At 32.0% G+C, this 11,885-nt stretch overlaps 1 protein-coding gene across 1 annotated transcript; it reads left to right on the top strand.

The window, feature by feature from the left end:
* Positions 1 to 1,757: 1,757 nt before the first annotated feature.
* LOC121756113 (heavy metal-associated isoprenylated plant protein 16-like) lies at positions 1,758 to 2,311 on the top strand. Its single transcript, XM_042151575.1, has 3 exons — positions 1,758 to 1,798; positions 1,890 to 1,968; positions 2,043 to 2,311. Exons 1-3 carry the CDS (start codon positions 1,793 to 1,795, stop codon positions 2,309 to 2,311), a joined length of 354 nt encoding a protein of 117 aa, XP_042007509.1. The 5' UTR covers positions 1,758 to 1,792.
* The last annotated feature ends 9,574 nt before the right edge of the window (positions 2,312 to 11,885 follow it).

The raw sequence follows: 11,885 nt of genomic DNA, 5'->3' as shown, positions 1-11,885 counted from the left end.
CACAAAATTATGTAGAATAATAGACAACCATTTGGGTCATACTAATTAATGTTATATGTCAAAACAACAATATGTTAAAATAGGGTGAAACTATAACTACATTCAAGTCATAACACAGGGATTGTATTTTATAACTCAAAAGATGAATGTATTCTAATGTGTCATAACAAACAAAAAATAGGTCATGGTCATATAAATGTAACATTACGCATAATAATATGCATAACTACATTCAGTGTAATATGGTATGCAAATTTAACGGAGGATTGAAGAAGAATAATTAAGGGCTATTAAATCAACTAGAGAGCAGTTAGAGGAGAGGATACAATACAAGATAATAGGAATTAGTATAACTACCATATAAAGTAATTTACTTAATTAGCCTTTATCGATTAAAAATGATTAAAATATTAATATCCCAAAATTAAATCAGGCCGTTCATTAATCTAATCTTAAGATTAGATTGAATAATCCAATGGACATAATTTGGTCTGCAATTCTTGGTTTAAGGACATTTTTGTTTTGATCAAATACCTATATATATATATATATATATATGAGGACCAGTAACGACGTTGGTACTGGAATATTTTATTTAGTGACTTGGCCCGGTCCAATTAATTTACTAAGTTTTTTTTATTTATACTCTAGTTTTTATAATAAAAATATTAATGACTATTCTTAGTTTACTTTACGCCACGCCGCACTTGTGGTTATTTTAATACCTAATTACACAAGTTCTTTCCTATCTTCCTTTTTTTATCACACTTAGCAATTGGATTGGATTCGCCTTTTGCAATTTGCAGTCTCAATATTGTTTCGAAATTTTCGTTGCAAACTTGATATTCAGTCACACTTTTGCAGTTGATAGGATAATTAAAAATAGAAATAACGCGTAATTATTTATATCCTTTGTTCCATATATATTTTGGTGTTCCAATCTTCTCATGTTCATTATACTTTCAACATATATAGATACTCGTACTATGCATAACAAAAATAGTAATATTTTATTTAAAAAATAATAATTATTTAAGGAGTATTACTACTATATTGTTAATTCTTCAATATTTTCATACTATGTTCTTTCGATATCGATGTAGTTAGGAAATAATATTATCCTCGTCTTGTAATACGACGATTTGTTGGAGGCCTTCTCAGTTCTAAGCAGATTCCACATATTAAAAATTTAAAAGTTTTGATTGCCGCTTGTGTCCCTTCCTACTTTTATATATATATATATATATATATATATATATATATATATATATATATATATATATATATAGGGTTGCGTTAAAGATAGAACCATTCTTAAGTGTAGAACTCTACATATTTTATTCATTGGATGAGGAAAAAATGACGGTCAAGATTAAAAATCATACATATTAGACTATGTTTTCACGACATTCCGGACTCAACATGTGAAAAAACTCACATGTTGATGGAAGAATGAATGAAACGAAGAAGAGTCCATGCATGCTTTATTTTTTCACTTCTCTGCATTCACCCATTAATAATAGTTTTGGTTGTAATGGGAAGTTGCTGTGCAAATCAACACCATTGGATTAAAAGATCTAACGACCTCCGTTTGACATTTGTTCTACGTTTAAGAATGGTTCTACACTTAAGAATGGTTCTATCTTGATCACAATATATATATATATATATATATATCTTAACCACTCCAACTCCCTCAAATATAAATTTGGGTTTGCCGTTAACCTCTCAAATTAAGTACCTGGTTTCTGCAAAGCTAATTACTTAAGGGATTGTAATTAAGAAGCCAGAAATGAAGGTAAATCTTTCAAGACTTCATGCAATTAAATTTTTGCATTGTTACATATAGTAAACTGACTGTCAGTTTTATGCCATTTTTGTATTACTAGCTAAAGATTGTGATCGAAGTGCCACTGCATAAAGAGAAGGATAAATCCAAAGCCTTGAAGATTGTTGTGGCTGAAGAAGGTATTTATATATTTATTTATTTTTATTCAAAACACTAAACTTATTCAATTCTATATATGTATGTAAATATGCAGGAGTGATCTCGGTGAGTATCGGAAAAGATAACGATCAGCTTGAAGTGATCGGAGTAGGAGTTGATTCCGTGTGTTTGGCAAAATCTCTTAGGAAGAAATTCTGTTTCGCCAATATTTTAAGCGTTGCAGAAGTGAAGCCGCCTGAGCCGGAGAAGTCGCCGGAAAAATGTCCGCTGCAACCTTGTATGTTCCCGCCGCCGCCTTGCCAACCTTTCTACGAGTGCCACTATTATGATCCTGGAAGTTCAGGTGGTTGTCACATTATGTAAATCAATTGTGTATTCGAAAATTAAACATTTCTATTACTATTAATTTGTAATAGAAGAATCTCAGTTTGAACTTTTAATTGTATGGTTTGAATTATTTGAATATTGATGATGGATCATATATAATCGTCATATGGTGACGAGCCTATCTCCTAAAAGTCTCAATTGGCTCCATGCTAAAATCTTTGAAATATTTTTATTATAATATGATGAGCATCTGAATGAAAAATGCATCAGTGTGTTTGAGTTGTTGAAGATTGATTGGTTGATACATGTGAACTGGGATAAATCCAAAGAAGAATTGGTATGTGATGTTAAAAAATATCTATTCTCGTTAATTTCACTATGAAAAGGATAGTCTTGGAATAATAATAAGTATGGTAATTAACTATAGGCTATTTAGCAAAACAATAGGTCAACGTGATACGTGTAAGTGTGATGATATGTAATAAGTTTCAACATCAAATAGGCCAATGTGATTAGTTTAATTAAAGTGTTAAACCAACTTCCTCAATAATAATGTTAGTTCTAGTTATAATTATATGGAGTATTGTTGACACACTCTTGATCTTTCTTTATTAACCTTTACATTTGACCAATGCAAGCACTTAACCTTAATTAACAATACTAGTTTTGAATATATTTATTTATTTTTTCAAATGCTAGAGAATTATTGTCGGCAATTAAGTACGGAAATGCCATTATGGTCAATTTATAGAATATTTTTCACTTTTTCAGATAAAAACATTGATTACATTTGTGTTTTGGCAATTTGAATTTTAAAAGCATTGAATAATCATAAATATCAACCTACTCTGCGAGTAAAATCTTAATATAAGGAAATCTAGGACGTAGGGTAGTTGAGATGGCCTACCAAAGTACTACCAAGTAGTACTACAAAGGTATTGATAAATTAAAAATATAATAAGCGGCAACTTTTATTTTTAATTATTCATACCACCAAATTACCGGAGTTTGTGCTAATCAGTTATCACTATAGTCTGTAGATACAATTAAAATCAAGTAATTAAAGGTGTCATGTAGGGTATAATATTTCACTTAAATTAGTCATATATTTATAGTACATAGTACTTCTGGTAAAAGATTGCATGCGCATTATTTTTATCATAAATACTATTTTAACTAAACATTGATAGGTGTTTTTTAACGAAAAATATATATTGGATGGGCCTTGCAGTATAGTGGGTCAACAAACCTCAAATCATGGTCCAAACTGCCAACCATTTGAAACCCAATTGCAAGTTGCCTATAAAATTTATATCAACTTACCAATTTTGTATACATGGGATTGGGAGGGACAGAGTTTAATAACTGAATTTTAAAGGGAAATTGGTCCCTAAAATTATAAACTTTGCCTAAAATTTGATATTTTTCACGAATTTTAAAATTAGTACTCCCTTCGTTCCATAGTAATGGAGCCGTTTCTTTTCGGCACAAAGATTAAGAAAAATTGTGTTAGGTGAGTTAAGTAAAGGGAGAATAAAGTGGAAAATGAAAAAGGTAGAGAGATGAACAGAGAAAAAAGTAAGGGAGAGTAAAGTAGGTGTAGAAAAATGTGTTGACTTTTACTAAAAAGGGAAATGACTCTATTACTCTGGAACGTACCAAAATGGAAAAATGACTCTATTACTATGGAACGCGGGGAGTAGTATATAATATCACAAACTTTGCACTGTGTTTGGTATTTTCCACGGCATTTACTATATTTGACTAACTTACGAGGCATTTTTTTATCATACTTGACACAATTAAATCAACGTGGTTTTTCAACGTGACTTTTTTTTATCATATTTGACACAATTAAATCAATGTGACTCAGAAGGATGCCGATTCTTCAACCTCTTTGGCTGCTCAACCAACTGCACCAACTACGAAAGGGAAGAAGCAAAAGGGAAAGAGTGCTCAAGGATCGGGTGTATCTTCGCAATCTCCTAGTGAGTTCAATTCAACTGATTCTACTGTTGAACCAGGTGTTAGCTCTAGTACTCCCCAGGCAGAAACTGGAGTTTCTCAAACGCTTTCCATGCAAGAGATGCTGAGTCAGGTGATTTTACTTTCATTTTTGTTAGTATTTATGATAGATCTTGCATCAGTAATTTTTTTAGCACCATTGTGATACCTTTCATGATTTCTAATGTCTGCTCTTTTATCCTTGCACCTCGGTGAATATTTGTTTCCATCTGAATTGTATGCTAAATAGTTGTAGGGCTAATGAGAATTCTTCTCATGACTTGTGATTGTTTGTCATTCTCATTTTTGTATTTGACTATTTTTACATCCCAAATTGAGCAACGTTTACGGAAAACTTAGCGGCCACATTTTCAATTTGGATACCTGAGTATGGGAACATATATTTGGAGCTAATGCTCAACATGTAAGTTGATCTATGTTTTTTTAAATTAGTTTTTATTGCTTTGATATTACAAGTCTGCAGTCTTATACATTGTTGATATTCAAGTACTGCCAATTAATGTGGGCTTACTGTGTCTTGATGCATCAAACTATTGCCATTACTTCATTTTTACTTTTTTTGCTTTCTTTTCTTGCAGATTGTGAACATGCAAAATGAAATGCAGAAACAAATGGCACTGATGGTTGCTGTTCCAGTTACCAAATAGGGGAAAAGACTTGAAGCAGTCTTGGGAAGAAGCATGGAGAAAGCTGTCAAAGCCAATTCTGATGCTTTGTGGGCTCGTCTTCAAGATGAAAATGCAAAACAGGAAAAAGCAGCTAAAGAGCGCATGCAGCAGCTAAAGAATACAATCAGTAATTGCTTAAACAAAGACTTGCCTGCTATCATAGAGAAAACTATCAAGAGAGAGCTGGCCACGATTGGACAATCTGTGGCACGCACCATTACGCCAGCCATTGAGAAAACAATTTCCAATTCCATTATAGAGAGCTTCCAGGTTAGAACCTCAGTTAGTTTGCTTCTCTTTTGTTCAACCATCTATTGTAACTTACATGATTTTTGTAAATCAGAAAGGAGTAGGCAAATCAAAGTTCAATTTCATACTTTGCACTGTGTTTGGTATTTTCCACGGCATGTACTATATTTGACTAACTTACGAGGCTTTTTTATCATACTTGACACAATTAAATCAATGTGATTTTCAACGTGACTTTCTATCCTACATGTTATAAACTTAAAAAGTGGTTTAAAATATCATAAAACGTATCACGGTTGCCTACGTAAAATAAGATTTTGATGAACATATCTTATTTCAGTAAGTTTGGGAAATATCAAACAAAATGCAAAGTTTGTGATATTATAGACCAATTTCAAAGTTCATGGGAAATACCAAATTTTAGGCAAAGTTTATGGTTTTAGAGATCATTATCCCAATTTTAAACATCTTTAATTACAAAAATCATTAATCTTTGAAGTATTGTGACATTTATAAACTTCAGTAAATAAAATTACATCTTATAAGTTGATTAGTTGTGCATTACTCCCTCCTTCCGTGAAATGTCCAATTTTGTCATTTCAGTCCGTCCGTGAAATGTTGTTCACTTTATTTTATTTTTTTTCATTTTGGTAATTGGACTTCACTTTCCACTAACTCATTACACTCATAATATCATATTATGTTATAAAATAAATATATAAATTTAAGATTAACATTCCACTAACTTTTTCCGATCACTTTTATTCACATTTTTTAAAATATGCGCCTAATCAAACATGGACAACATTTCGCGAATGAAGGGAGTACAATTTTAGTAACATTTGATCGTGTAACTATTAAAGTCATGTAGCCAATTTTTATGATATATGAAAGTACATAGGAGAAACTAATACTCCATCCGTCCCCAAAGAGTATGAACTATTTCCTCTTTCATTCGTCCCTAAAGAATATGAACTTTCTAATTTTAAAAAGTTTAAACAACATACTACCCCTAGCTACACATCATTTTATTTACAACTTATATCATTACCATTAACACTTATAACATTACAATAATGTGGACCTCACTCTCCACTAACATTATTTCCACTACCATTTCTCTCTCTCTTACTTTTCCCCTTATTTATTAAAATTCATACCGAACTCAAATTTCATACTCTTTGGAGACGGAATGAGTAATATGAAATGGATATTCGTGTTAATTAAATGAAATTAAATATGTACATTTGGGATTGGTGAGGAGGTTGTGAAAATTAAATAAAATTAGATAAGTACTATTGCTTGTGCTATAATAATGCTTTGATGTTATGTATTTGCAGCAATCTTTTCTATTCTATTTTTATGCTTTTGAGTTTTCCTCCATACTTTTTTAATGAACGAATTTAAAGATAATAATTAGCTAATTACTTATTTAATTTAATTGAATAAAAAAATTTGATTCATAATTTATTAAAATGTAATTAAAATTAATCAATTTTTAATATTTTATTAAAAATGAGATAAATTAACTTACACGTAATCTTAGTACAACCTAACTTATCTGTATCTTCCTACTCCCTTTGTTCCATAGTAGTAGAGGTACATATTTTCGACACGGAGATTAAGAAAATGGTGTGTAATGTACTCCTTCTGTCCAATATTATTTGCACTGTTCCATTTCGACTCGTCACAGACTACTTAGGGTTCAGGGTTTAGGCTAAACCCTAAACCCACTACTTACGCTATTTCTAGTTGAAGTTATAATTAATGTATTTAACTAATATGTTAGATTAAGTTAATAGGTCATTTATTAAATGATGTCTCGTTACACTTCAAATTCTAATTTAATTATACTAAAAAATCAATTCCATAATTTCTGCCTAAAATGAAAAGTGCAAGTAACATGGGACGGAGGGAGTATTAAATAAAAAGATAATAAAGTATGAGAGATGGAAAAGTAGAGAGAAGAAAGTAGGAGAGAGAGATAAGTGAGAAGAAATGTGTTGACTTTTACTAAAAAGAGAAATGACCACATTACTATGGAACGGAGGAAGTATTATTTAGTCGCATGAATCGAACAACCACTAACAATACTCCAATTACTTTTTATTTAATTTATAACTATCTCTTACCTTACCAATTATACATCATTAATTCATGTGTCATCTTAAATGTCCTTATTTTTATGGGTATATGAAAGGAAATAAATACAGAAGTGTTCAATTCCGAGACCGAGTTAAAAACGAATTGAACTTATTTAATGCAATTAATTAGTTGAAGTGGGATCGAGTTACGATTTCAACGATCCCTTGATTAGTTGGTTGAAATATATAATTATGTTGCTTATGGCTATTTATGTAGTACTCCCTCCATCCGCCATTAGGAGTCTCACTTCTAAGCGGCACGAGTTTTAAGAAATGTTAAAAAAATAGTTGGAAAAAAGTTAGTGGAATAGAGGTCCCTCTTGTATATATTAGTTTTAAATAAAATGTGAGTGGAATGAGTTAGTGGAAGGTGAGACCCTATTATCATTTATGATAAAAGTGAAAACGAGACTCCTATTGGCGGACGGATGGAGTACTTCGTTGTAGCCAAATATTTTATGAATATATAGCAAGAATTGGTACAAATATATGTAAAAAATTATCACACCGCACTCAATACAGAAACAGTGTAACTCATACCTGCCCACGATGCTTCCGAAACAAATTGCACATATAAAATTTATTTATTTTTCTCCTTTTTCCGGTTTCGAAATTTGAACATCGAAAATACAAAGAAAAAACAAGGAAAAGAATATATTTAACGATATTATTTGTTAATTATGATCGTTCGTTAACACCAAGTCCAATTGTCAATTAACGGTTTCATATTTCTTCAATATTCTACTTCAATACTTTTGGTCATGACATACTTTATTTAACAGTACATAATAAAAAGTCGCTATGTATTGGTGGATTTTTTCCCTATAAATTGAAAACAGAAGGCTTGCATATTAATTAGGTTTTTGGTCTCCAAAACTTCCATAGTAAGAAACCAACTACAAGAGCTCTTCAAAATGAAGGTAGGGTTTTGTTCAATTAATGCAGGAGATTAATTTCATTTGCATCTAATTGTATGGTTTTTGTAATGTAGAAAAAGATTGTGATAAATGTGCCAATGCCCAATGACAAGGCTAGATCAAAGGCCATGTCGATTGCTGTGGATATACCAGGTATGTATATTTGTTACATGTAGCAATATACTCCCTCTGTCCGAATAAATAGGAAACATTTAGGTTTCGGCACGAGATTTTATATATTGTTATTTTGTGAGTTAATAAAGATAGACTATATTGATTTGATACTAATTCATTGTAGTATTAAATAATTTCATTAAAATGATCTAATTATATGTCTATAAAAATGATATCTGAGATGATGATAATGCAGGAGTGGCGGCAGGGGCGGAGCCACGGTGGGGCCAGGGGGCCCTTGGGCCCCTCAGCCATTTGTGTATTTTCAATATAACATATATATGCAGCAGTAAAGATATATAAAGTTAGCGCTGGTGGACCAAGTTCCAGTCTTCTGTTCATGTGGTGCAGAGGTCGAATCCTTCTGGGAGCATTATTGGAAATTCTGTTTCTTCTATTCTCTATTCATTTTTGTTTTATTGGATTTATAATATTATTAGTTTTGTTTAAATAATATAACTTATGGTTATATATAATAAAGAATTATTTAGCTCTACAAATGTAAAAATATGCTTGTAGTAGTATAATATAACTTTAGTAAAATCGATTTTAAAGCTATGCTCGTAGTTCATTTGTGGCTATTCTTATTTTCTCAAATTAGTCATTTTTGTTGATTTTCTCATATTCATTAATGTTTTATGGACTCTCACATTCTTAACTTTTATTAATTTTTTTTAACTAGTAATTTTCATTTAAATTTCTTATCATAAGAATGATTTTATAATTGAAGTATAGAATAAAATATATTTTAATGTGATGCTCTATATTATAAAAAATTTAAAATAGAAAATAACTCTTTGATCTAATAAATATGTAAATATATCATATAATATTTGTAAAATTGATGTTATGCTTTAAAAAAAATCTATTCAGACTAGTTAATTTTCTCATCATTTATTTTTTTCACATGTGGCTTTATATATTGCTCATGTCTGAGTTGTTTATGTGTCGTTGGCACTTAAAAAATTCAATGGTAGTTTGGGCCCCCCACTATTAAAATTCTGGCTCCGCCACTGAGTGGCGGGGGTGAGTATCGGAGAAAATGACCAGCTTGTGGTGACCGGAGAAGGGGTGGATTCGGTGTGTATGGCAAACTGTCTCTGGAAAAATTTTTGCTTTGCTGATATTGTGAGCGTAGAAAACGTTTAACCGGCCAATTCAAGTGGACCGTCTTCACCGAATTCAAGTCCTCCACGGCCAACTCCGGTGCAGTAATTATGAAAGGGTCGTGTACGATCCCTGTCCTTCTAATTGCACCATACTCTGATTTGTTAGGTTTCATTTCATTTTTTCTTTATAATTTTGGAGTTATCATTATCATATAATATCATATAAATACTTGATCGGTGGTGTTTACATTTGTTTCATTTACTTGGATTTAACAAATTATTTGCTAGGAGTACTTTCTTTGCTAGCTTAAGCATTCAAATATGACTTGGAGTCGATGGAGATACTTTGTTCTTTCACAAACTCTAGTTAAATGAATAAATTAGTAAGTACTATGATTAGAGAATTGAATGGAGATATATCGTTAAATAATTAAATTGCTCGCCTTAATAAAACATGCATGCTAATGCTACTCCGTGTTTCTTCATTATATATTAAAAGTAAACTTAGGATCTTCTTAGTTTCTATTTTTCCTAATTTGTTTCTGTAACTTCCTATAATATATAAAATTCATAGAAAGTCTAGTATGGGATACGAAACATTCAATATTCAAAGTAAGATTATAAAAAGACTCTCCAAGAGTAGTTATCAATTTTCGGAGATTTAGATTATTTAATTTTATACATTCTTGTCCTTGTAACTGGTCTTTGTTTTAATGGTCCTCTCGCAAAAAAATCATTATTCATCTCGGAATAATTCTAGGAGATATAGGAATCCTTGTCACTGATCTTCAGTTATTTTAATTCATGAAAATATCTATGGATATTGGATAATGTATACACACCAACCGGCAACCACACACAAAGTAATGCACACACAATTATTAATAGTTGGATATGAGCCTATTTAATTTAGGCGGCATGCGATCATATAAACATTTAATGGGCATAGATTAATTAATTACTACTACTACTACTATAATTAAGAACATCATGGACAAAACCTCACACCTAATTTTATTTGTTTTCCACGGTTTGTAATATCAAACCCAAAACATGTTCTATCATATTTTTATAGGGTTTCGTATACATACATGCAATTATATGAAGAGGAGATTTTTTATCCGAGTCGCTTATTGTGTGGTGCTTTTGTAGTCAAGTCTCGTTCATACCAAACGAGTCTAACGTGTAGACGGCCAGTGATGTGCCGCCATGTCAAACACAAATAAAATAATATCTTAAAAAATAAAAAGGAAGATTGATTTTTTTTTAAATGGCCAAGCACAACGCACGCGATTAGCTTAGAGCTACTACATGCGCGTACGTGGCGCGATTGCTAGTGATGTGCCGCCTTGTCAAATCTAGCTCCTACAACGTAGCACATCTTACATCACTCGACAACGTGACACGCAGTTTTGACTACCTTGAGGTAGATGTTAGCAAACGAGTGCAATAAGTCAATTTGATCAACTTCCACTCATATCCGGCATGCCAATTGATAAGGCTCGTTTCATGTATGTGTTCACATGATAAAACTGCACTCAAATCCATGGACTAACGTCTATTTTTGAGTCAGGTGTGTGTGAAATCCGCCATTTTCAGAAGAACGAACAAATCAGCTGGGCGGAAGCACTAAGCAAGAAACGAAGGCAAAAGCTGCGGTGTTGAGTGGATCAAGTCAGAAATCAAACGGAGCCAGTAGGAGTTCCACATGAAGATAGAGCGAGAGACCCCACTACAAAATAGGAAGGACAGTAATGACATTTCAGAGAGGACGGTACCCTAGGGGTCAGAGCCCTACGCCTCTCTATATAAGGAAAGCCCAACACAAGAAAGATGTGGTCCTAGCAAGTGGTGAAGGGGGGTCTCACATTCATTCGAAGTCAAAATATCTTTTGGGGAATTCAGTTCTCTTCTAAGCTGAACTTGGAGCTCTTTACTTCTTGTTTCTTGTTTTCGCTGCACACACACTTGGTTTAGTTAGTCTAGTTTAGTTGGCACTTGATGGTAGTTTTCGTCACTGTTATCTTTCTGTTCTTGCTATTTCCACTCCGAAAAGGGGTGATGAAATAATTTCCTGCTCTTGTAGTTCACTTTTGTATGTTATTGACTGTTTCTGTTTTGATTTGAAGCTATAATCTCATTTCCAGCTGATGTGTTCTGTTTCATGCATGATACTTCTGATATGTTCCGATTTCTATTTCCCGAAGCATATCCTAGCTCGAATGTTTTGTTTCATGTTGATTTGATCAGATCTGATGTTTTACGTCTAAGTTGCCTTGAGATGACTAGATCTAGTAGCTACTGTTATATTTCTGCATGAGTAT

This window comes from Salvia splendens, chromosome 11 (assembly GCF_004379255.2).
Source record: "Salvia splendens isolate huo1 chromosome 11, SspV2, whole genome shotgun sequence".
Taxonomy (NCBI): Eukaryota; Viridiplantae; Streptophyta; class Magnoliopsida; order Lamiales; family Lamiaceae; genus Salvia; species Salvia splendens.
The sequence above is the reverse complement of the archived record's forward strand: the minus strand, read 5'-3'. Positions and strand labels throughout refer to the sequence as shown.

Excerpts from the sequence above, each read along its gene's own strand:
- LOC121756113 (XM_042151575.1), top strand. Across the intron at positions 1,969-2,042 it reads GATTGTTGTGGCTGAAGAAG|GAGTGATCTCGGTGAGTATC; the intron begins GTATTTATATAT and ends GTAAATATGCAG.